At 52.5% G+C, this 25,973-nt stretch overlaps 1 protein-coding gene across 2 annotated transcripts; it reads right to left on the reverse strand.

The window, feature by feature from the left end:
* Window positions 1–250: 250 nt before the first annotated feature.
* Window positions 251–25,199, reverse strand: CHFR (checkpoint with forkhead and ring finger domains). Of its 2 annotated transcripts, XM_079943408.1 has the most exons (17): window positions 25,083–25,199; window positions 24,783–24,926; window positions 21,292–21,391; window positions 18,868–18,977; window positions 17,925–17,984; window positions 17,580–17,798; window positions 17,027–17,194; window positions 14,511–14,664; window positions 13,319–13,636; window positions 10,690–10,832; window positions 9,528–9,644; window positions 8,896–8,979; window positions 8,382–8,452; window positions 7,353–7,440; window positions 5,518–5,625; window positions 4,994–5,066; window positions 251–3,839 (listed from the first exon to the last, which is right to left on the reverse strand). In XM_079943408.1, exons 2-17 carry the CDS (start codon window positions 24,913–24,915, stop codon window positions 3,797–3,799), a joined length of 1,989 nt encoding a protein of 662 aa, XP_079799534.1. In that variant the 5' UTR covers window positions 24,916–24,926; window positions 25,083–25,199; the 3' UTR covers window positions 251–3,796. The 2 variants fall into 2 exon arrangements, with proteins under 2 accessions (XP_079799534.1, XP_079799533.1); XM_079943407.1 differs by lacking the exon at window positions 25,083–25,199 and having other exon boundaries at window positions 24,783–24,935.
* Between the last annotated feature and the right edge of the window lie 774 nt (window positions 25,200–25,973).

Here is a 25,973-nt window from a genome sequence, read left to right on the forward strand (position 1 = left end):
CAAGCCCTGAGTGGGGAGGAGACATCGCCAGGCAGCCCGGGCGAGGGCCCAGGTTTGGGTCTAGCTACGGAAGACCCTGGGGAGGTTTGCTGAGGGAGGGGAGGGGGCCACCCAGTGCTGGGCCTTTGTGGGCCGTGGTAGCACCATTCATTCCTATGTAACAAGCCAACCCAAACCGCAGTGGCTTCAAACAACTATTATTTCTCACGATTATACTGGTTGGGTGCAGTGGCATGCTGGTGTTTAACAACCTTCTCTCCAGAAAACAACAAAATGACCCTGATTTGCAGCAATTACCCATTTCCATGGTGTAAATACTCCTAGTGGGGCCAGTTTCAAGCTACCAACAGTGAGGTCCACAGACCGGATCAAAGGCAGCACCGCAGAGAACCTACAGGTACAGTCGTAGACGCCCTCGGGAGCAGAGGGAACAGCCAGATGCGCACGTTTATCAAGAAGGGCTGAGTCCTGAGTGCTTATTACCTTTGTTTAATCATAACTTGAGAATTCCAAGTTTATACAATTTTCTGAAGGGCTGTGTTTCAGTTACCAGTGGGAGTCATTCCTGAGATGGTGACAGTTGTCCCCTGGGAGCTGGCCACGAGGTCCTTCTGCAGGTCAGGACTTTCAGCTGGCAGATCCGCGGGGCTGGGCCTCCCTCCAGCTTCCCAGCTCCACTGGGACCCGGGGCAGAGGCTAAGAGTGGGAAGGAACGCGCACAGCTCATCTCTGCTGCATTTGCTTTGCCAGCATCCCGAGGAACAGGATGGAAAGGACATCCATTTGCAACAGAGAAATGAACCGGCACGTGGCACGCCCAAGGGAGCGCTGGACGGCTCGACTGGGGGGTCCTCAACACCCCTCACGGTGTGTACTTCATGGCTTCCATCTCAGAGGGGCCGGGAAGGGGTGGGAATGAGGAGACAGAGCCACAGAGGCCGAATTGGGTGGCAGCCCTGTGTGCTGAGGGCCTCGGACTTGATTCTGCAGGGAGCTACGAATGCCACTGCAGGCCGGCACTTCCGGGGGAGTAACCGAGACCCAGCAGCACGGTTCCCGTCACCGTCAGGCCTGGGACGGGCTGAGCTCTAGCGGGCTGCCTGGCCCAGCAGTCAGTCTGCTTTTTCGCTGGTGACACTGGAGCCTGCCTTCCCCCAGCCCCACCTGCTTACGGGGTGCTGGCGGCTAGAAGGCGGTGAGAGGCTTGGGTCCCGCTGCTCATCAGCTTGGGGGTCAGGGACAGGCTTCTGTTCGAACTGGTGGGGAGGCCACCAGTTCACCTGTGTCAGCTTGGAGGAAGGCTGAGGTCTGGGAAGCGGCCACCACACACAGGAAGAGAAGGGTCTCGCATCCAGCCGCGCTGGAAGTCAGGCTCACTCTGGACTTTCAAACCCAATCCATCCCCCATTTTCTCTTCCTTCCTCCAGAGCACAGGTCAGCTGCTTGGTGCTGGGCTGCTGGTGCCCTCTGCAGCAGCAATCCTGATTCAGAACCTGAGCTTTCCTGGGCGTCTTCTCTGCTGGCTGCATGAAGACTGGTCTGGCTGCAGTGCCCCCACTGATAGAGGCCTGGCTCAGAATCCACTCTCTCTGTTTGGGCACTTCCCTGGGGCAAGATCCACCGATGTCATGCTGGGGCTCTCAGATCTGGGCCTGTGATTCCAATCCTGTTAGCTATGAGGTATTTAAGATGACCTGCTGGGTCCTTGGTCACACCAGGAGCGCTGACAGAGGCTGGCCCGAAGAGGACTCCAGGTGGTTGCCTGGGAGCTTGAACCCACAGGCCAGGAAGGGCAAGTGTGCAGCCCCTGGAGGATGCCCAGCAGATGGGAAGCGCAGGCAGGGCCAGCCCGTCTGACGGGGGCACCAGGAGCCCAAGAGGGACACGGGTCTGGGGATGGGCTGAGCAAGGCTGTACGAGGACGCGGGCTGGGCCCAAGGAGCCGGCCACAAGCACACGGGAGTCATCGGGCACGAGCTGAGCCACCAGGACACGAGCACACAGCAGGCTCCAACCCACTGTGGGCTGGATGCGGCAGGGGGCGGGGGTGTGTGTGTCACGGAACAGGAAGTAGAGAAAAGTCGCAGAAACACCGCACGGTGCGCCCTGTAAAACAGCTTGTCAGCAAGCCTGGAGAACCACCACCCCGGCCCGGGCTCCTGCCTCAGGTCAGAGCTGACAAGCTCCGTTCTGACCCCGGTGTGCTTGTCAGAAGTGGGGAATCCAAGTTCCACTGCAGTCGGGCCGGCACCGGGGACCAGCAGTCTGACGTGGTGCATGCCCTGCCCTTCGCTGACGGATCCAGCGTAGCCCACGGAAGGCTGCGTGTTTAAGCCTTGGCCAGGAGCGCTGCTACATCTGCTACGGGGCCTGCGTCTCTGTTCTTAGTCTGAGGGAGGGGTCAGGGTCAGAAGTGAAGGGGGTGATGAGTCAAGGTCCTAAGCGTGGAGGGCAGCTTCGTGCCCGCACGAGCCAGGCCGGGGCTTAGACACAAAGCCGTGCCTTCAACCTGGGACCAAGTCGGGGTTGGCGGATCCAAGGGAACCCGTGCCTTTTCCCAAATGCTCAGACCCGGGCCCTGACCCCAGGTCACATGCGCCCGCAGGGCCTGCGAGGCTAATCCAAGTAGAGCCCCCCGGGGGGGGCTCTTTGTTAGTCAGCAGGTAACCAGTGACGCCTGCAGCCGGTCCCACCGTGACAGGAGGGAGCACATCACAACCAGCACACGAATGAACGTGCCGGGGAGAGAAACAGACACGGCTTGTTTATTAGAACGCAGGAAGGAGGCCTTCTTCCACGGAGCGCTGCTTCTCAGAGTCTGTATCAAGAGCAACACAAAGTTGAAAATCGTATTCCTGAGAAGAAGCAAAAAAGGTACAATTTTGCAAACAAACGTTAATGGGTGATTTCAACAACTGATAAAAAACTTTTTTTTTTTAAACAATAAAATTTCAAGTATTATTCCAGATGACACGGCAAACCCATAGCAGGCGGAAAGGGCAAGGACTTGTGGAAGCTCTCGGTGGGAAGAAGCTGCTACTGGCAGGCCGGGGCACCACCAGGGACGACCTGCACCCCAGGTCCCTTGGCCACCCCGGCCCCGGCCGCAGGGGAGGAGTGAAGAAGGCGGGACAGGTTGGCAGGGCTGCAGTTGTGTTGAGGAGCCCGGCGTGGCAGTGACCCAATCATGCCCTTGGAGCTGGGGTCCCTGGACGTCTGATGATTTTTCTTTTATAAACAGAAACATATGCTTATTCTTTCAAATATCATACTATCTCCCATTTTAGTCAACTTGTAAATTATAAGTTATATCATTTGTGCTACAGTTTGCGATATTTAAGTCTTATTAGGAGATGAGCACCAAACCTATGAAAGTGCACAGGTCAGCCGCTGTGTGCGCCCCAGCTGGAAACTCTGTTCCCTTCCCTCAAACAGCACAGCATTTCTGACAAATTCCCCTTCTTCTCCCAGGGCACTTTTCTTGAAGAGAGACGTCTGCTTTGACCGTGGCTGTGCGAAAGGTACAGAGAGCAAACCTTGTGGTCGTCTTCAACAGGAGGGGACGGCTGACAGCTCCTGCTCTGGCCCAGGGCTCTGGGCGCCACTGGTAGGGGTTCTCGCCGAGAGGGTCTCACTCCACAAGAGAAAGGTCGCACCAGAGTGCCCGAAGCAGAGACCCCCGGCGTCCCCTGAGGGGCACTGTGAAATGCTCTTAAAGCGTCTGTATTCAGTATTTTCTGAGACACTGTCATTGACTGGCAATACTCCCAAGCCATTGTGCTGCCTCCCTGGATGTCTAGTTCTTGAACCTCGTCTGTTCACAGATGTGATTGAATTTCCTGCAGGGAGACAACGGTGAAATACACAAGAGGGCATCAGAGACACGTTCAACAAAGGAATTCTGAATTGCGCCTGGGGGAGCTACAGGAGAAGCAACCCTGTGCTTGGGGGTTTGCAAGGGCTTGTCTCTCATACCATCAAAGAAACTAGCCCCAAACGCAGCCTCTTTTCTCCTTTTTTAAATTTTAAAATGTAAGTGGAACATTTAGGTAATTCCCAGAGACTCAAAGCATCCCCAAGGCACTGCGGGTGACCTGGCGGGGCTGACGCCACCTCCTCTCCAAGAAGACGACTGTATCTTTGCTGCCCTGACCCAAGTGTTTACTGAGAACGGTTAGCCTGTTACTGCTGAAATCTCTTTTCTTAGAATAAAATGGTCTCTTCCACACAGTTAATGCTCGCATACAAAGCAAGCCTTTTATTCCGCCAAATCGCTCCCTCAGAGGCAGCCGCCTTTCCGGAGCCCTCATGATGACTCCTAAGCCAGGGGCGCTCTCTCAAGTACTTCCACTTGAGCCTCAAGTGGCTGTCTGGGGTTACAGTTGCCCCACACAGCATCCATCCTCAGGACTCATTTATGTGATTGCTTCCCTTACGGTTTGAAAGCGTAGGCGAGCCTGCTCTCATGGGCCACCGCGCGTGGCAGCGTGCATGTCAACGTGAAAGCCTCCAAAGACCCCATGGGACACTCCCAGCAAGAGCCTACGAGCCATCATGGCACCAAAGGTAGACCCAGGTGCACGGCGGCGTGGCTCGGGATGGGCGTTCTCAGTGACCTCAGCCATGGATTCGGAGAGTGCTAAACCTTGAACGTGTGGGCTGGGGATGGCCGCCTGTGCGCTGGGCACATAGAGGTGGAGCGGGAGGTGAACGTTTGTATGCCAACGTTTCATGAAATGAGATAACAGAAAAGCAGAGTGTCTAAGTGATGGTTTTTTATTGATATATACTATGTGACTTTATAAAAGCATGACAACTAAATTAGTTTATAAGTAGAGAGCTGACTAGTTCACGCACATCCCTAAAAGCTGCGATATCAACTTGGCCAAAACGCTTAAAGAAGAGCACCTTCCTGTAGGGAAAGCGTGGGTTTGCCTCTCTGCAGGGGACTCCTTCAGCCCCGGCCCGGCCCCCGCCCCCGTGCCGCACTCACATTGCGTGGTGGGCCTTCACCTGAGTGCGGCAGTTGCGGCCCCAGTAGCAATCAGGACGGGACGTTACGGCCACTAGGGAGAGAAAAAAGTGAACACGTGTGACACACATACCACACTCACAGACTCAGCCTAGTGAATTTAAGCCAAGGCCAAAGAGACACTGCAGCTCAAACGCACAGCGCTTCGTCACACTTCACAGCTCGTTTCCTTGCACTGTTCTCCAGGAATGGAAAAAAAGGTTCAACTGAAAACCCAGGTTAGAAATGAGATGACTCCGGTTGCCCATAGGACGTTTTTTGGGCATCTTGTTTTAGCAACCTGCTTCAGAGACCCAGAGCCTGAGCAGGCACCAGGCAGGGACGGCCCTGAGACCCGCCCGTGTCCCTGGCCGACGCAGACGTCCGCTAAGAACACAGAGCAAAGGCCCACACAGGCTATCTAGCTATTGCAAAGGAGAGTAGGAGCCAATGCAAAGAGAACTGAGCTGTGGGCCAGGTGGGGGTAGGGGCGGGGGTCTCCTTACCCGGCAGCTCAGAAGCAGGGATGTTCTGCCGATACTGGTAGGTCAGCTCGCGGAAGCTCCGCAGGCCACAGCAGTAGCACAGCACGGTGTTCCCGGTGATTCTGTAATCTAGAAGGAACACAGCCTCTTACAAGCACGGCGGCAAAATAGACGCGGCCTTGCAAACTGCTGGGGGACCAGTGCATGATCCACAGACTGGCCGGAGACAAAGGGCTGGACGTTTGGAACACGAGAACAAAACCAACCTAGATACCAACTTACTTCCTTATGGCAAAATAATTCCACCTGGATTAAAAATTCAAATATTCAAAAAAATCTAGAAAAGTACTAAGAGGAATGAATGTTCTTCTCTTGAGCTATTTCCAACTACAACATGAAAACCGAACGGCACAGAGGAAAGGATTTGTAAATGTGACTGCCTACAGTTTAAACATCACAATGGAAACACGTACAACAAAAACGAAATACTAATGAAATAGCAGAGAACGTATTTTCAGCACAAATGACAATGTGTTGTACCCTTAATTAACAAAGATATCACACAAATCCATCCTCCCAGGTTCAAATAGCCTAACATAAACATGGACCAAGGACACAGACAAGCAAATGTCCCGTAAAACAAAAAGATCTTCAATTTCATTAATAATCAAATATGGCAGATAAAACAATGATACCTCACCATTTGCCTCTTTCATATTTACAAGGCCTCGAAGGCAAACACGCAGCTGATGGGCTCAGGGGATGCTGGCCCTCAGGCCCCAGGCACACCTCAACCGTGCCTCCAGCAGCCCTGTTTATTATCCTAAGGGTACAACTGTTAAACCTACAGGACTGCATGCTTGGCAGCTTCAGTGTTGTTTCACACAGTGAAAAGCTGGAAACAACTGAAATATCCTTTGCTAACGAACTGGCTACATGAACGACGGTATCAGGATGCTAACTAACAATCACGGTATAGATCTTTAGTGACATAGGAAGGATCCAAGATATACTGGTGAGTGAATAGCTTATTAAAAGCATATCCGATAGGATTTCATTCATACAAATTATACACACACATGGGTACATGTACTTGGAAGGGTGATCGTGAAAGTATTATCACTGGGTATATTTTTAGGCGATGGGATTTCTAACGATTTTCACTTTATCCTTCAGACTTCCTTGCACCACTTACATTTTCTTTGTGAACCACGTCATTCTTATAAAAATAGCCATTAAAAAGCACAAGGACTTAAGACCCAACCACACAGAGCCGTCGCAGCAGAGAAAACCCAAGACATTCACTAGAATGTGTCCAAAAACAGCTTAGAAGGGTTCCCAGCAAACCTCTCAAGTCTTTCATAATAATTCATGTCTTAAGAAAAAAAAAAATCACTTGCTGATTTTTCTGCACCCTCCCTTAGTGACAAAAATTCACATTTCACAATACACTGGGTGTCCCTGGGAGAGGGGGCGAGCCTTCACTGAGTCACCCACGCACTGAGGGACAGGCACCAAGGACCGCGAGGGTTTGGGAACAACAAGCCCCAGGATGTCAACGCTGACAAGCGGTAGGGCCAACACCTCTCCAGCTGTGCCCCTTCCCTCCCCTGTGTGAGGAAAGATTCCAGAATATGTCATGTCGACTCAAACCCAACATAAAGAAAGAAACCCAAGAGTAGTAGGACGTTTGTGTGTGTCTGCCAGGGTGGGCGGAGGTCTCAGGTGTGAGCGTGGGAAGCCGACAAGCAGTACTGCCGGTGTGCGGCCTGGCGGGTGTGGCTGGTTCACCAGAGGCAGAGCTGCCCTGGGAATCACCGCTGTCGGTGCGGGAGAGCAGGCACAACGCGGCTTACCAGACAGCAGGAACGCTCCCCTCTGCAGAGCCCCGAGGCTCTCAGTCAACATGTTTTTCCACGTCAAACCCCTGGTGGCCAGATAATTCTGTAACAGGGAAACGGGCAAGAGAAGAAACACAAGCTTGGAGAAAGAAACACTAAAATGGCAAAAAGGATTGACATTTCATAAAAGGCCCTGGAAGGTGGGTAAAGCCAAGCACCTAAACGTGGTGGGCACTTGCAGAGGGCGAGCACTGCGTGCAGTTAGGGGGCCTGCTTCCAGGACCACAGCCTGGACGGCCCAGGTAGCCTCGCGGACCAGGAGGCCTGGGACAGACGTGGTATCACATCCACACACTACTGCACAAGATTTTTGTCCAAGGTGCTTCTTCTGAGTCTCAAAAGGCAGGCTAGCTTCACAACCTCGAGCGTAAGAGGTAACACACTCTCTCTGAAATTCTGCAAAGACATTCCTACCACAGGAGCAGCGAGACACCTAACCTTGGCCGGAGTGGCCACAGTGCAGAACAGGCCCATGACCACATGACAAGGAAGCCAGGGTCTGGATCTGTGCTCTGCCCTCAAGACACGTGGAGCTGCTTGGCTCCTTCTGTGCAAACCTACAAGAAAGGCCCTGTGGACATCTAGCCTGAGTACCGCCGTGCTGAGGTGCCCGCCATTCACCCTGCGGCCGAGGCCGCACATGATCCAGGTGAAGGCAAGGCTCCTGGCAAGGGACTGATGTGCACGTTAAGCACTGAAGTTCTAAAAGCCGGCTGCCCCCTGCAACGCGGGAAGAGAGCGAGGGGCAGTCCTGGTTCCACCCGAGGGCCGGCCGCGCCCTGCCCCACTCCGCGCAGGCCGAGCAGGAGCTGGAACTGTGGGACACAATTCCTGTGGCTTCCTGTGTGGCGGGTGTGAAGGAATACCTATTTGGGGGGAGTATAGGGATAAGCAGATACAGTGGCGGCACTAGTCAGAAGTGCAGGGTCATGAGGTCACTGGCGGGCCCTGGAAGGCCTCCCGCTGGCCTCGCCGCGCCTGTACCTTCAGGACATCCGACTCGTAGTTGTTGTTGCTCAGCACCCCGTCCAGACACCGGTCGCCCAGGTTGAGTTCTGTCAGGACGGAGGGAAGCAGTGTTATCCGTTTCATACACACTTTACAAAAGCACCGTTCACCCAACAGTTAAGATAACCAAATTTCCTTCATTACGGAGTCTACAAAGAATAAAAAGTTCCATGACAAAATACAACTTCAAACAGAGAAAAAGTAAAAGGACTTCCATTCCACTCCCCCCAGAAACAGCCAGTCTGTGCAGCCCCTGGTCTGGGGTCGTGAAGTCCGGACACGATTTTTTAGTGGGGGTGGTCCTTGTGCATGACTCAGCGTCCCCCTCACTGACGCTCGCAAACCTACGCAGACCACCAGGGAAAGGGGCCAACTCATGGTGACCAACGTGGCCTCTCCCTCCTCGGGCACACGGCTAGCCCAGCACTGGCCTCAAGTGCACGAGAGAACAGGGGAAGGTGGCGGCGATCGACGGCAGGGCCAGCATTACCGCAGAACGGGGCCAGGCAGCCGAGGCAGCCGGTCCGGGCGCAGCCCCAGTACAGGTGGCAGAAGGGCTGCAGGCAGATGGCACCTGCGGACACAGAGCACAAGCACCGGTCACGCCATCCAGCGAGGAGAAGGCTCAAGGGACTGGTAAATAAATGACAAGCTCGATTTTCATAGTGATCCAAAGACTGTAAATTAAAGCACCATGTAGTTAATCCGTTAGACTTTAAAGTGACACCTTGGACCCGGGTTCAATCCCTAGTCAGGGATCTGCGGTCCAGAAAGCCACACAGTGAACAGAATAGAATGGAATAGAATAGAATAAAATGACACATTGGAGAACTACTGTGGGGACACACGTCAGATACAAGATCCAGAAAGAGAGCCCCCCGTGTGTGTAAACTTAGTGTATGACGGGGGCGGGGTTATCAACCGGTGGGAAAAGATAGATTATTCAACGTGGTCCCGCAGAGACACCTGACGACGCAGGTGGAAACAGAGCTGCGCCCTTACTTCACACCACACAGAGAAGTCCACGACACTCTTGAAACCTGAGCTGGAAGGACACACAGGAGCGGCTCCGAGGTGGGGAGGGGCGCCGGGGAGACGGCGCACACCCACACCCTCACTCACACTGCTGGGGGGCGATGCGGGGGTCCCGCTCGCGCTCCGCCCTCCGGTCGGGCATGGGCTGGAAGCAGCAGGTGCATATGGCGTGGCTTCCTTGCAGGGCACACACGTAGTCCTGGGCTGTGGAACAGATAGGACGCTCAGGCTGGTGCCGCCAGCACATGGGCAGCAAGAGCGGCTCAGACCACACCTAGAGGGGCAGCTGTAAGGTATGCACGAGGACACAGACCTACAAGAAAATGCGGACAGAACTCAGGCCTATTTTCCTACAGCCAAGTGACGGTCTACCACTCAAACTAAGAAGTTTAAATAGATTGAAAAATGACCGAAGTTATCTCCTGGTTCAGTAGTTGTAGCAAGATTTCAAAGATCACATGAAGGTTTTTTACCATTTCCCGTAAAGGAAGGACAGCCCAGAGAACAGTAAAGCGATTTCTCTAGTCCCTGCTGGCTGACCCTGGACCAGGAGCTGTGTCCACGTGGCCCGGCCCCCCGTCACTCACGCACCGCACGAGGCTCTGCCTGTGCACACTGCATTACGGTCCCAGTGGGGCCTTCCACACGCTGCCCCAGCCATCCCTACCTGAGGGGCCCACAAGGAAGCCCCCAAGAGCCATGGCACAGCATCGTGGAAGATGGTTAAGAACGCGGCTCTGGGTCGCAATCCTTAGGTCAGTGGCCTCTTGACAGGCTCAGGCTGACGGTGGCAGAGAGGCCAGGCCCTACAACGCAGGACCACAAACCACAGTCCACGTGTCCACCTTCCCTTTCTCGAGGGCACCTGGGGACCTGCCCACTGAAACGGGCATCGAACAGATAGCTCAGGGCGGCTCTGGTAACATCATGTCCTGTTGCTGGAAAGAGGCCAGTCCCTCACTGGAGGGGCCTGTGTGTGATGGTCCTTTTGGCTTTGGTGTGAGCACCACGGGGGATGCCGACTGCCCTGAGGTAGTGGGCTGGGCTGGGCGGGGAGTAAGTGTTAGAATCAGGACTGAATCCTTGGGTGTGTCCAAGAGCCGAGGCCCACAAATGAAGTTAATTATTTGGTTTCTTAGCTCCAAACAGGTTATGAGAAGCAACGAGCCATTCGAGCAGAGAGGAGCCCGCAGAAGTGCCACCCGCTTCCCGAATGGTCGGGACAGCATGGAAGGTGTGGCTGTCTCACCTGTCGTGATGCTGGCGGACGTCGATGGTGCATCCCCAGGGGCCTGAGGTGCCCCTGGCTCACTGCCGGGCCCTGGGCAGGGAAGGGGCCGCCCCGCCTGCCTGCGGTACTCGGGGCACTGTCTGCACACGATGTACGGCTGACTGCAAGGGAAGAAAACCCGGAGCTTGGAGGAAAGAGGAGACACCTGCTCTGGCCGTGTGTAAGGGTGGTGGCAACGACGGCCCAGCCCTGGTGACGGGACAAGACCCAGATACTCGCTCACCGGCCTTGTCCTGCCTGCATGCCTCAGCTCTGCACCAGGTGCTGCACCCAGTGTGTGCAGAAGGGAAGGATGGCTCGGCGCACATCCTGCACAGCAGCAGTGGGCAGGCTCTCCTCCCCGCCACCTCCCAGCCCCCCTTTCCCGCACGTTCCCAGAGCCCTCGGCCACTCCTGGGGTACTGAGATGTCTTCTCCCTGCCCCTCGCCCCACTGAGCCATCCCTGGGGGCAAAGCCACCCTGTCTCCACACTGGGCAGGACGCGCTCTCACAGGTTTGATGCCCGCCCAGTGCACACCCTTCCTTTTGTTAAAATCTGAGCAGAACACGCCAGGGCTGGATGCCGCTGTCAGCAGGGGCTTTCACCCAGCTGTACGCACTTCAGCTGAGCTTTCAAATCTGCAGATGGTAAAACAGAATCTGCAGGAAAGGGACGCACGGACTCTCCCCTCATCTCAGTCAGAGGACGCCTGCCCAAGCCTGCCACCAATGGGAAGGACAGGCGAGACCTGACTAGAAAATGCAGAAACACTGAAGACATTCAGCCTCATATGTAAGAAAAACATATAAATGGGAATAAGATACCTGTTTGTCCCATTACTCTGAGTGTCGCAGGCATCATTGCTGTCCCTCTGCATACCCTGTGGGGCACCAACACCAGGACTCTCTGACAGGCATTTCATGACAGATGCCAGATCCAGCAAGGCGTCCCCTCAGTGAGACTACTGACCTGAGCATCCTACTTCCATGTACTTATCTCCAAGAAATGACTGGACATGTGCACTGAACTGTAAATGCACGCCATGCACTGCAGCTTTGTTCGGAATTCAAAATATTACAAAGAAATGTTTTAAACGGTAAAAATATAAGTATGTATGACTACACGTGTGTATGGCCAGATAAATACGTCATAAAATGTTCACACAAACCAAAAGTGATTTTTGGTTTTCTTTTTGTTTGACCATTATGTGCTAAATTTGGGGGAAAGAAACAAAGATAATAAACTGAGGAGCGGGGTAGCTGTTTTGTCTTTTTAAATTTTATGGCCTCAACACAAAAATTCATACCCTGGACTTCCAAGTCTGGAAACATCAACATTCTACAGCAGAGGGCTTCCCTGGTGGTGCAGTGGTTAAGAATCCGCCTGCCAATGCAGGGGACATGGGTTCGAGCCCTGGTCCGGGAAGATCCCACGTGCCGTGAAGCAACTAAGCCCGTGCGCCACAACTACTGAGCGTGCGCTCTAGAGCCCGCAAGCCACAAATACTGAGACTGCGTGCCACAACTACTGAAGCCTGCGCTCTAGAGCCCGCGAGCCACAACTACTGAGGCCATGCGCCACAACTACTGAGCCTGCGCTCTACAGCCCTCAAGCCACAACTACTGAGCCCGTGCGCCACAACTACTGAGCCTGTGCTCTAGAGCCTGTGAGCCACAACTACTGAACCCGTGGGCCTAGAGCCTGTGCTCCGCAACAAGAGAAGCCACCTCAATGAGATGCCCGCACACTGCAATGAAGAGTAGCCCCAGCTCGCCACAACTAGAGAATGCCTGTGTGCAGCAACGAAGACCCAACGCAGCCAAAAAATAAATAAAATAAATAAATTTATGAAAAAAAACCCAACATTCTACAGCAGATAAAATAAGGTCTCCTAGGGCTTCCCTGGTGGTGCAGTGGTTGAGAGTCCGCCTGCCGACGCAGGGGACACGGGTTCGTGCCCCGGTCCGGGAAGATCCCACATGCCGCGGAGCGGGTGGGCCCGTGAGCCATGGCCGCTGAGCCTGCGCGTCCGGAGCCTGTGCTCCGCAACGGGAGGCCACAACAGTGAGAGGCCTGCATACCGAAAAAAAAAAAAAAAAATTGTCTCCTAGGATTGCACCCTCTGCCAGGTGACTGTGGCTTTTCTACAATAACATCCTAACAGATGATAAATACTGCAACTTACGGTGCAGGACATATGATCACTAGACAAGCTACAGAGAGTGAGTGTGCTTCTGCAGAGTCTGTCTCAGCCTGTGAATCAAGGCACTTGATGATGACTCAGCAAACAAAAGGGTGTCACTTACTGTGGTGATCCTCTCACAGTAATTAAGCCAAAGCACTATGCTGTCCACCCTGAACTTACATAGTGCGGTATGTTAGTTATATCGTAATAAACTAGAAAAAATATACAGATCAGCAACAAAATAATAGAATAAATATTCCACATATACCAAAAAAAAGGGGCTGTCGCAGGAGGCAGGGCCGTGAGCAAGCCTCACCACAGTCACCTGGGCCACAGCGTCGCACCTCAGCAGCGGCCCAGACCAGCAGGTCCTGGGGAGTGGTCAGACCCGCCCCGCCCGCCCCGCCCCCACGAGGCTCACCTGACATCCGAGGACTCGCTGTCCACGTCCGACAGCTCCAGCAGGTCCTCGGAGCTCCCCTCCTCGTCGGAGAAGGCCCTCCTGACCTTGGGCTGCAGCATGTCCTGCGTGATCCTGTTCCTGGCGGCCATGCTGCGCACGTCCTCCTCGCTGCGCCTCTTGTCCGGGTGCTGCAGCAGATATGCCTCCACCAGGTTGTTGAGGATGTGGTTTTTACAGATCCGCTCCACTGGACAGCGGCAGGTGGGGCACAGGGCAGAGCGCTCCATCCAGCCCGAGTAGCAGGCAGCGCAGAAGGTGTGCATACAGGGCTGCAGGCTGAGGGCACAGGACGGGCACTGGGTGTGAGAAGCAGGGACCCAGAGTCATGCTGCCTCTTTCCCTGAAGGAGGACGTGGCCCTGCTCAGACTGAGGTTCGGGTAAAAACAGAAGAATGGGCCAACTGCCCCCCGCCTCCCGCCCCCCGATCTTTCGGCTCCGCAGGGCCTCAGGCCTGTGCTCTGGGGCGCCCCACCCACGCCGTGGTGGGGCCTGTGGCTGGCGGGGCTGCACCTCGGCTCACGCAGGGGCACGCTGCCTGCCTTCCACGACCCTCCTGAGAAGCAGTCCCTGCGCAAAAACACGGCGTTCGGCTACAACTGCTTCATCTGTGCGCTTGCCAGCTACAAGAGACTGGGCCACGCGGCAATCTGTGCTCCAGGAGGGCCAGGGACCACTGGGGGCCAGGGCCACCAGGAACGGGAAGAGCGGAGACACTGGGTGTGGGTGGCAAAGACCCGCGTTTATGCTGAACTGTGGACAAATTCTTAAGTTCCCACAGAGAAGCAAAGAGAGATCTTTGTTCTGGCACCTTCGCTCCAACCTTAACTACCGTGTTTCCTTAACCACGAGATGCTGGCCACTCGGTACAGCTCCCCTGCTCTAGCTGAGGTGGACCTGGCGTCACTGAGGTCAGAGCCACTGCACGCGTCTCGCGGGCTCCTGTGCAGCGTCGGTCACCGGGCCCGGCTTTCAGCTCGTCAGCCGCACAAGGAGAACGGCTACGGTAACCTCGGCGGGCCTGACGCAGAGGCCAGCCCCATCTGCGGCCCCGTGGGCCCTGTGGGCGCACCTCACACAGTCGTGCAGCAGGTCCTGGGCCTGACGCAGAGGCCAGCCCCGTCTGCGGCCCCGCGGGCCCTGCGCACGCACCTCACACAGTCGTGCAGCAGGTCCTGGCAGATGATGCACGTGAGAGTCTCCTCCATCTTGTCTGGCTTCACGGTCGCAGCTCTGACGTCGAGGGTACTGTGGGGGTCTCCGCCCGGGTCCGTGACCAGGGGCAGGTTCAGGGCGGGCTCCCCGTCTGCAAGGGAAAGGGACACGTTCTCAACATCATGACCATGGAGGAAGTGCACTCCATCTCTTGGTTTTACAGATGTCTTAACCTGTGGACAGGAGACCCAGTCCTCCCTGTATTTTTTTTTTAATCTTTAAATTTTACTTATTTATTTACTAGCCACGCTGCGGGGCATGTGAGATCTTAGTTCCCCGACCAGGGATCGAACCCACGCCCCCTGCAATGGAAGCTCGGAGTTGTAACCACTGGACCACCAGGGAAGTCCCCTCACTGTATTTGTTTTTTTAACATCTTTATTGGAGTATAATTGCTTTACAACGGTGTGTTAGTTTCTGCTTTATAACAAAGTGAATCAGCTACATGTATACATATAACCCCGTATCTCCTCCCTCCTGCTTCTCCCTCCAACCCTCCCTATTCCATCCCTCTAGGTGGTCACAAAGCACTGAGCTGATCTCCCTGTGCTATGCGGCTGCTTCCCACTAGCTATTTTACATTTGGTAGTGTATATACGTCCATGCCACTCTCTCACTTCGTTCCAGCATACCCTTCCCCCTCCCCGTGTCCTCAAGTCCATTCTCTAAGTCTGCATCTTTATTCCTGTCCTGCCCCTAGGTTCTTCAGAACTTTTTTTTTTTTAAGATTCCATATATATGTGTTAGCATAAGGTATTCGTTTTTCCCTTTCTGACTTACTTCACTCTGTATGACAGACTCTAGGTCCATCCACCTCACTACAAATAACTCAATTTCGTTTCTTTTCATGGCTGAGAAATATTCCATTGTATATATGTGCCACATCTTCTTTATTCATCTGTCGATGGACACTTAGGATGCTCCCATGTCCTGGCTATTGTAAACAGAGCTACAATGAACATTTTGGTACATGACTCTTTTGAATTACGGTTTTCTCAGGGTATATGCCCAGTAGAGGGATTGCTAGGTCGTATGGTAGTTCTATTTGTAGTTTTTTAAGGAACCTCCATACTGTTCTCCATAGTGTCTGTATCAATTCACATTCCCACCAGCAGTGTAGGAGGGCTCCTTTTCTCCACACCCTCTCCAGCATTTATTGTTTGTACATTTTTTGATGATGGCCATTCCCTCACTGTATTTTAAAGGGCATTTTTACAAAGGTTCAAAGTAAGTCTCATAATCCAGTATGTTTAAGTTTTGCTTTATAATAGTTAACAGCATAAAAAAGACACTCAGGATACACGGGTGAGAGATAAAGGCCAGGTGTCAAATAGCATTTGTGTGTAAAGTCATTTTTGTTTAAACAAACAAAAAATGTGACCCATATGCACACAGGAAAGTGCTGGAAAATACAGACCCTCAAATGTTACCAGGAGCTTAAATTTTTTTTTTTCTGCCAGTGTGTTTTACTTTTTTTATAATCAGAGATTAAATTTATTTTTAATTAAAAAAATACTTACAATTTAAAAAGTCAAATATTTAAAAGAAAACCAAAGCAGCAGCCCTCTGCTCCAGCCTGTCCTCAGCTTCACCCTCCCTCCTTTGGGGAAACAACTTTCATGTCTTCTGTTTCTTCTGGTCCGGACCTCTGTGTTTCTGAATTGTCATGCTACGTTTAGGCTGATGGATTTTAGACATCATCTCCTGACATCCATTAAAGCAGAGAAGGACTCTGCCCCTCTGGGTCTCCTTCCCAATATTATTCTAACACAATTATTTGTTCAGTATATTGTATTTGTATTATTATGCTTAAATATTCACTGCTCACACAGTATAATTTTCTTCCTTATACAATTTTTCATTTCTCATAGAGTTAAAAGTGGCTCCATTTTCATACTTATGTTTTTGTACCTGTTGCTGACTCATCCCACACCTCCCCAGGCCAATCAACTCAATTTTCCACTCAATACATCAGATAATGCAGTTTCTTTCCGAGGCCCTCCCTCCTGTCACACTGCCCAAATCCAGGGGAAGCTCTCAGGCCTGCCTCACAGCTACTGTCCTCCCAACAACATTCCCAAAAGTTTTTACAATCTTTTTAACTTTGACTTTTAAAGTATAGATTTTTCTCAAAATCACCTTTAACGTGAAGGTTCAAACTATCACTTAAAGATAATATACTCTTAAAAACTGGCTGCTGTATCAGAACAGAGCTGCAACCCCAGACTGTGGTCTCCAGACCAAGAGCATATCCTGACAGTAAACACAGTTCAATCCCGACGGTGCAGACAGGAAAGAAAAGGCCCAGATTGCCATCTGGAAGATGCTGAGGTACCACAGGTGTCAGCTGAAGACAGGGTCCTCCGACTTCTGCAGATGGTGGGGCCCTAACAGGCTCAGATGGGACGGTGCTGCCGGGGCGCCAAGGCTACACGCAACCACTGGACTCTGACCTGCTTTTACTCTCTTCTTAACGGGCTCCAAGTCCTCCTGGTCCTTGGGTTCCGACAGAGAAAAGGACGCCCCCTCTCTTGCTGGGAGAGCCAAAGGGAAGATGACGACTTCATCACTTGCCACAGATGGACCACACCCTTTTGGGGAGACGTCTGCACCTCTCGAGCCTGTGAGAGGGACAAACAAGAGACATCCTGATTCACCTGCCTCAGAAGAAGAGACAGCAGTTCAAAGCATCACTGACTCAAACCAGGCGCAGGTAATCCAAGATGTCGTTAAAAAACAAACAAACGGAAGGGTTCACTTTGTGTGATTTTTACAGTATATGAATTATAACCTGTGAAGAATACGACAGTATTGTAGTCCCTGGCCTTCAGCCTGTCTCTTGGGGATGGAACAAGACATTTACTCCTACAGAAATCTTACTACTGACAGCCTGATGCCTGACACCACCTCTGAACTCCTCCGTGGCTTGTCTGTCTCCATAACAATGCAAGGCAGGATTAGCGAACAAAGGGCAACGCAGCTACCACCCTGAGATCCCCATCTCACCGGAGCTGGAGGGAGGCCCTCGCCCTGCAGAGGTGGGCTCCATGGAAGAGGTAGAGGCCGTGGGGAAGAGGTCCGATGTGGACGTTGATGGCTGTGGTTCCTCAAAGCACACCTGAGTGGCGGGTGGCGATGGCAGGACCTGGGGATCCTGGGGGTCGTCGCCTCGCCCTGCACCTGAGGTATCTTTGGTCACGTGGAACACGTTTTCTTTATTAGCTTCTGTAAGCACAAAGAAGCAGGAGCATAACACAGTCGGGGCGCAGGGGGAGCCGCTGCGTCAGGAATACATTCCAGCGGATGAAGAGTCAACGCATGCACCCGCTCCTTTGCGAAAATCTCACTTACCGAAGGAGTCTTGCGTTACGCCTTGCTTTTCATGGAAGGATTCGTAGAGGTATGCCACATCTGAAGGAAATTAACCGAACCGGAGTGGCGTTTGCCACACGTCAAGAGAGCCCATCTTTCTCTTCTGCTCCCTCCCATCACCTCACGGTTACTTTGCCCTTGTTGACTAGTTCGACTTCTCAGCTAGTAACCACATCCCCCGGTTTAAGGGATTTTTAAAGCAAGTGATCCAAAACATCTGAACCAAACTTAAATAAGCCTCAGAAAACCATCCGGCGTCAGGAGGCAGACTAAGGCAAGCAAAGCGATGAGGAGGAGTGAGCCTGTGTCTTGTCATTTCAAACCACCAGGACCGGACACAAGATCCTTCCCTGTGGCCGGGGGCTGGCTTTGACTGCTGAGGACAGTCTAGGGGATACCCGCCCTCTTCTTCCTATTTCCGGGGTAACCTTCGAAGGACTCCCCTAACTCTCCCTGTCCTGCATCATTCTTCTCCCGCCAACACAGGCGCAGATGCTCAGAGCTGGAAAAGCCCTCACGGAATATCCCATCTATCCTTTGCTGTTTCCCGTAAAGCCTCCCAAAGCAGAGCTGTCCGTGGCCTCCAGCCCCCATTCTAGGCCTTATTCTCCTCACTCAGGTGCCCTCCTCACCGCCCCCCCGCACCCCGTCTCCCTGGCTACCATATCGAGACCGTGGCTCATGGCCACAGTGGCATTTCTTAAGAATGGCTGGGGCTCAGTCCACGAGGTCAACACTCCCATTCTTCAACAGACGCTACCCACACCAAGAATGTACATGAACGAAAAAGGGGACGCAGCTAGCACTAACATTCCTTCAGGAAATGCCTGCTTCAACAGCCTCTTCCCACAATGCTTCCCCGCTGTGGCAGGTCCCTGCTGCACCACCCGTGAGTCCAGCCCAGGAACCGCCCCTCCCTTACTGTGTTCTGGCTCATTCTTCCTGTACACCAAGTAGATGACGTCCCCAGTCTGTAAAGGGCAAGTCTGCTTCTTAACAACCTTCAGCTTGTTAATTACTGTTCCGTTGGTGCTGTAGGGACAACAAAAATCCAATTTATCCTACTTAAAACAACTCGGAGTTAAAATTTTCCTTTTCTACAGCCAGTAGGAAAGCAGTTCAATACTACCACTTTGCAAATGACAGAACACTCATAGGAATGATGTAAATACTCGTGCCACCTTATAATTCTCTTGAGAAGAACCTTGCCTGTTGCCCCCTCACTCACAGCCCAATGGTGTGTCAAGTGTTTTAACGCCTCCGCTGTGCCAGCCCCACGTTCTCCTCCTGGTGGAGCCCTGGACGCCCACCAGCAGCACGTGCTCTGATTCCCAGCTTCTCTCTTGCTTCTGCACCACGCTCTGTCGACAGGCCTAACCCTGCTCCGGCAGCCGCGGCCCAGCTCAGTTCACTCCTCACATGAGCACTGACCCTCCTACGACATGGGCTCTGGGCAAAAGCAAATCGACGCAGGGCTACCGAGCAGAAGATAGCGCAGTCCCTGCTGCTGGGAAGTCACTCCAGTTAATCAGGGACCACAGTGCCTGATGGGAAGGCACGGCCAGGAGACACCGGGACCTCGGTCAGGCGGGACAGGAGGCACCTCCCTGAGGAGCGGCTCCCGCAGGCAAGGGGAAGAGCGCACCGGACAAAAGCCAAACTCAGCAACTGAGCAAGCCCTCCCCGCCCCTTTCCAATTTCAGGCACTCAGTCCACATGGGCCCCAGCTCCACGGCCCCACTCCTAAGGCCCCCAGTGCTGAAGACGCGTCGTCACCTTTCCCTCTGAGCAGACTGCCACTACTTTAGACTTCTGTAAAGGGCCAGGCAGGAAATAGTTCAGGCTGCGCGGTCAGGCTGTCTCCGTCCCAACTCCTGCAACCAACAGGTGGCAGGTCCCTGGAGGGCTGGGCTGCCTTCCCAGTAAAGCCCCACTTACAGAGACCAGCAGAGCTGCTGCAGCACTGCCGCGGCCTCTGCTGCCAGGCTCTCCCCACGACCTATCCTCAAGCTCTTTCTAACCCAGAAGTCTGATTTCACTTTTCCGTTTAAACCCCTCGGTGTCTCTTCACTGCTCTCAGGCTAACGTCCAGTCTCTCCAGCGTGGACGTCGGGGTCTTCCTGATTGCACCTCGGGGCCTCTGCACCTGCGGCTCCTCCCACCTGGAACACCCCTGCCCCTCCAGCCACCTCGGCCAAGGAAGGCAGCAGCCTCTAGAAGCTGGAAAGGACAGAGGATGGCTTCTCCCCTATAGCCCCCGTAAGGAGCTGACGCCAATGAGACCTGAGATGGACTTTGACCACCCAGGCCTGTAAGATCACAGATTTGTGCTGTTTTAGCCACTGAGCCTGTGGTAATCGTTACAGCAGCCTTGGGAAGCACATACTATCCTGTGGCCAGGGTGGGAGAGCCAGGGCCTGAGGCAGAAAGAAGACTCTGGAACCAGCACTGTTACTGTACATTGTGCTGAGAAATATAGGACTTGACCTGCTACCTATCAGAGGAGGAAAAGCAGCATCCGTTCTTCCTAATAAAACCAAATTCCTGGTCTTCTATCCCTCAAACTGCTACTTACCAAAGAATCTCATAGCACTTGACCTTCACAACAATAAAAAAAATCACCTTGTGGGAAAGGCGTGTTCTCAACACACTGCTGGATGGCCGTCCACCACTCACACCTTCCACCCAGCATTCCTTCCCATAAACTTACCCCAGGAAAATCATCAGACATGAATGGAAAGAGTTTTGGAGGAGAGTCACTGCAGGGTCATTTATAATAAGAAAAAGTCAAAATAATAACTTTCCATCAGTAAGGGAGCTGACAAGTTATTATATAATAATGAAAAAGACGAGATGGACCTAGACATACAGACGTGATGAGCACTCTGCAAACATTCCAAGTAAAATAGATACACAGTATAACAGTATAATCTCATTAATACAAAATAAATATGTATGTATTGTGTGGGTGAGTGGAATTTTGGAAAGCTTTTCACTTTCATGTACTACTTATGTGGTATAATAATAATAAAAAAAAAGAAAGACTTCTTGATTTGGGGAAGTCTAACTTGAATAGGTTTGCAAGAACCCAAAATGTATCACTGCCTTTTAAGTCTTATTTCTGAGCTATTTTTGCTTTAACCTGAATACATTTAAGAACGGTCACAGACACCAAAGTGTCACTAAGTAGCCCATCCTGGAAACCAGAAAATACATCTTCCAATACCCGGAGACCCTATCGGACTACTGAGCTATAGAAAGCAGGCCCTTGTCTCTTCTCTGCACTCACTGGCTTCAAGTCGGCTTCCTGAAGCTACAAGAGGAAAGAAGTTCAGAAAGAGCTTACCTGGTATCTTCCAGCGACACCTGACCAGATTTTTCATCCACTATAATTTTACAGTGATCTCCAGAGACCAGTTTATTGCCGGGGAATGAAAGGTCACAACCTAAAACAGTGAGGGGGGCGTGCTGGATACGACCGTGGGTACCGGGCATAATACCGCCCTTTGCTTAAACAAAGCATGCGGCTGGAAGTCAAGACCCATGTTGTACCCACTTACGGAGACAGCACTTAATCAAGTACAAAGAAACTTTTAAAAAAGCATTTAAGTGTTAATCCAAAGTAAGGGACAGGGACTATGTCTTGAACCTTTCTGACTCCTCCTTACCTAGAGGATATGCGCCATCAACACCTCCAGCTACACATCAGCTGCTTCTTGGTGACATTTTTACAATATGCACGCATATGCAGATAGCCTGATAAGTATTACAGAACTTTAAAAAAACTATGGGGCTTATTAAATATCTTCAGTATCTTGGTCCTTAATTTCTTCTGTGTAACCTAAGCTTTCATAAATCATCACAAAATTAAAGCAATGACAGAGTCACAGAAAATATGAATGAGTAAATTATCATAGGCACATGTAAGCATTTAAGAAAATTTAAAACAGAAGGGGGATGCATCTATAGCTCAATACAATTGTTATACCCTCATCAAATCCAAGAGGAAAACCCTCAAATGCTTTGTTCTCTCCTTAAATCAAAAGAATAAAAGCGGGCTTCCCTGGTGGCGCAGTGGTTGAGAGTCCGCCTGCCGTTGCAGGAGACATGGGTTCATGCCCTGGTCCGGGAAGGTCCCACATGCCGCGGAGCAGCTGGGCCTGTGAGCCATGGCCGCTGAGCCTGCGCATCCGGAGCCTGTGCTCCGCAACGGGAGAGGCCACAACAGTGAGAGGCCCGCGTATGGCAAAAAAAAAAAAAAAAGAATAAAAGCTTTCAGGAGTGTTTTAATACTGAGTCACTAATCTCCTTATAACAGGTTTGCACCATAGCTACTAAGGTTTATAGTACCTTTATTTTATTTTGGGCCGCGCCCCGCAGCTTGCAGGATCTTAGTTACCTGACCAGGGATTGAACCCATGCCCTCGGCAGTGAAAGTGCAAAGTCCTAACCACTGGACCGCCAGGTAATTCCCTACAGTATCTTTATTTTTTAATAACCAAACGTGGGAAGCAGTACTGGTACCCATCAACCGGTGGTGAATTAATAAACACACTGCAGAACATCATCCAGCAACAAAAAGGAACAAACTACTGATATATGTAACTGCCAAGGATGAACCTCAAAAGCACCAACCAAGGGAAGGCAGCCAGACCCAGAGACTGTGCTGCAATACAGTGTGATTCCCCTTAGACGGCATTCTTAGATGGTCTCCTTGCAGCCCCAGACCCAGGCTGGTCACCAGGCTTTGTCACCGGAGTGGGGTTTTACTAGGCTTCTCCACACCTGAACATCTGCATTCCAACTGAGAACTGAAATACCTTTGCTAAAGTTCTACTGTTGGTATTTGCCCTGCTTGTCGTTCAGTTGGTTACTCTCTCCATGGTTGGTACACATCTCTGCCACTCCCCGAGAATGGGAAGCTCTTTGGGAAGGCGAGAACCCCTGCATCCTTCCACACACGTCAACTCAGCTCTCCCTTCTCCTCAAAATAAGGCCTTGTATATAGCAGGCGTGCAATAGTTTTAACATAAATCTAGTTCTACAACCTGAGACCCTATCCCCCAAAGTGACTGTATTTAGAAAGAAGGCCTGTAAATGATAAAAGTTAAATGACATCATTAGGGTGGGGCCTTCATCTGATAGGGCTGAGGCATTTATAAGAGGGAGACGCCAAAGATCTCTTGGTCCAGCAGGCCAGGACACAGCGAGAAGGCAGCTGCCTGCAATCCAGGAAGAGGGTTCTCACCAGGAAACAAACTGACTGTCACCGTGATCTTGGACTTCCTAGACTCCAGAACTGTGAGAAATATACTTCTGCTGTTTAAGCTTCGTGATCTGTGGTATTTTGTTATGGCAGCCCAGGCGAACTACGTTTTGCTGGGAAGGTTAATATATTCAAGGAAAGGACTTCCATTAAGAGTCAACTCAACAACACATTTTTGCTCCTTATATCAGCATGTCAAATGATACTACAGTGTTGTGTTATAACAACAATGGCTAACATTAAGTGCTAACTCTTAGGCAGGCTCCTTCTAAGCACTTCACTCACGATCTCCTTTAATCTTCACAGTGACCCCATGAAGTAGCTACAAAGGCACCAGAAGGTAAATTGGCCCAAAGCAGGTTATGCGGTGGTGGTGATGCTGGTGGCCTAGGGGGCATGAGGGTTGTAGTCTCCAGGCTTCTGCTCTTCACCAAACTTCCATTCACACCAAGTAAAGACAATACATCTTGAAAAGTTTCCAATGATATGTAAATATTTTTAAAGTTGTAAAAACAACAAAAAAAAATTAACTTGATATTGGGATTTAAGACTGCCTCCCCAAAACACCCCAACCAAAAACAGGTACAGGTGCATGATGATGGGTAAAATGAAACCAAAGAACATTTGCTTTTAAACACTAATCTTTCTCATTATCTCTTGCTTAAAGTATAAAGTCAGTGTGACAACTTTTTAATTTGCAGAAAAACGAAATATTTTGTTGGCCTGATCAGTGTACTTCACTCCCAGTAGGAAAGCTACAAGGGAGGTTAAATCACCAGATGGCCGCTAGGAGTTTAGAGGCAGCAAGCGTGGGGGGGTGGGGCTCTTCCTCTCACTAGTTACAGGACTTTCTTCAAGGCCATAGCTTCCCACGTTCATTACATCAACAAATATTTGAGCAGCTCTATTCTAGGAGCTGGGACTTGAGATCTTTTTTTTTAAATGTAGCTGCCTACGGCTATAAATTTCCCTCTGAGCACTGCTTACCTGCATCCTCTAAGTTTTGGTACATTAAATTTTTATTTATCTCAAAGTATTTTCTAATTTCCCCTTTGATTTCCTCTTAGACCCACTGGTGGGTTAAGAGTGTTATTTAATTTCCACATATCTGTGGATTTTCCGGTGTTCCTTCTGCTAACTTACTTCTAATTTCACTCCATTAAGGTCAGAGAAGATGCTTTGGGTAGTAATACCCTTGAGAAAACCGCATTCCAGGAGATAAATCATTGCACCTACTTCATAACGTTGCAGTGAAAATTAAATAACCTGCATGAAACACGCAGAAGTAACTGGGCCGACCAATACGTGAATAAACGGCAGCTGTTACACGACGGCCCATTCCCCCGGAAAAACCGGGCAGCAGAACGCGCCGCGCCCAGGAGCCTCCCACAGCCCAGTGGGCCCGGTCTCGCCCAGCCCCCGCCCTCAGGTCCCGGCTCCAGTCCCCCAGCACTCGGACCCCGTCGCCCGCCCCCATCCCGGGTCCCCGGTCCCCACCCCCGTGCCCGGACCCGTCCCCGGCTCGCCCCCAGTCCGTCCCACGTCCCCCATGCCCGCTCCCCGCCCCGCACCTCTTCTCCGCCCGATGGTCCACTCCCGTTTCCTCAGGAGGACGTGCGGCTCGCCCTCCTCGGCGCCCAGGCGGAGAAGTCTCCCCCACGGCTGCTGCTGCGGCGGCTGCTCGCCTTCCCCCGGCCGCTCCATCGGCTTCACATCTGACGAGACCCGGAAACGTCGGGTGAGACCCGGCCCGCGAAGGCAGAGGCTGCGGCCCGCCGCTCCTCCTCGGCGCCCGCGCCACGCCGCCGCGGCCCGCGCCGCCAGCCCCCCACCCGGGTCCCGACGGCCGCCCGCGCCCGCCGCCCTCTTACCCCCCGCCCCGCGCCGAACCCGGAACCGGCCGCGCGGCCGCCGCCGCCGCTGTCAACGGACATCTCGGCTCCCTCAGCTGATCCGTGAGGCGGGGCCAGCGGCGTCCGGGCCCTGTGATTGGCTGGTGGTGGCAACCACCGAGCGCGGCGGCTAGAGCGGAACCTGGCGGACTGCCTTCGACAGTGGACGCGTGGAGGCGAGCAGAGCGTGCGCAGACTGGAGGCTGCGGGCCTGGACGCCCTCTTTGATGCTGGCCGGGACGATTTGGTGTTCCAGGATCTCGGAAGTAGCTGCGGTCAGCGCCATGTTAAGTCGGGGCAAAAGGGACGGAGTGATTTGGGCGTTGGGCCCCGAAGCAAATTCCCAAAGCGGTGTTGGAAGTGCAGAGGGCGTTTAGATATGCAAAGGGACGACCCGCCTTACAGATGACGAGGTAAACGCAAGTCGAAACTTTCGGGTGCCAGTTTCCCCGCGATCGGAAAGTTGGTAGTGCCCTGGGAGAGCACTGGAGAGCGTGAGCATCTCGGTTGCGGGTCTGCACCTCTTGGAGGAGGTGATGCTGTCTTTCGGTTTTAAACGCGCGTTTCGGTGGCTCAGCGATTCCGCTTCCTGGGGTCTAGCGGCGTTGCGGTGTGTGTGCCCGGGGAGGATGCCCTGGGGTCGTCCGTGCCGGGCGCGTGGGAGTGGAGGTGCGGGTCGGCCAGATACCGAGTCGCGGCGGGGCGCCGTGCGGCCCCGGGCTGCGCGGTTCAGAGCAACAAGGCCATGCCTGACCGACGGGGACCTCGAGATGGAAGTAGAAAGGACAGATGTGTTCGCGCGCTCATAAAAATAATGTGAAAGGACAGAAAATAGCAGTGGCTGCCTCGTGAGAGAGCAGAAGTCAAGGG

Source organism: Stenella coeruleoalba (assembly GCF_951394435.1).
Source record: "Stenella coeruleoalba genome assembly, chromosome: 14".
In the NCBI taxonomy this organism is placed as follows: domain Eukaryota; kingdom Metazoa; phylum Chordata; class Mammalia; order Artiodactyla; family Delphinidae; genus Stenella; species Stenella coeruleoalba.

What these genes read in the sequence shown, in the direction of transcription:
- CHFR (XM_079943408.1), bottom strand. Translation starts at nt 24,915, where the DNA reads ATGGAGCGGCCGGGGGAAGGCGAGCAGCCGCCGCAGCAGCAGCCGTGG. An exon ending in ACGAGTCGGATGTCCTGAAG is followed by an intron (nt 7,441 to 8,381) that starts GTACAGGCGCGG and finishes TCCCTGTTACAG; the next exon opens with AATTATCTGGCCACCAGGGG. An exon ending in GGGAGCGTTCCTGCTGTCTG is followed by an intron (nt 5,626 to 7,352) that starts GTAAGCCGCGTT and finishes TGTTCCTTCTAG; the next exon opens with ATTACAGAATCACCGGGAAC.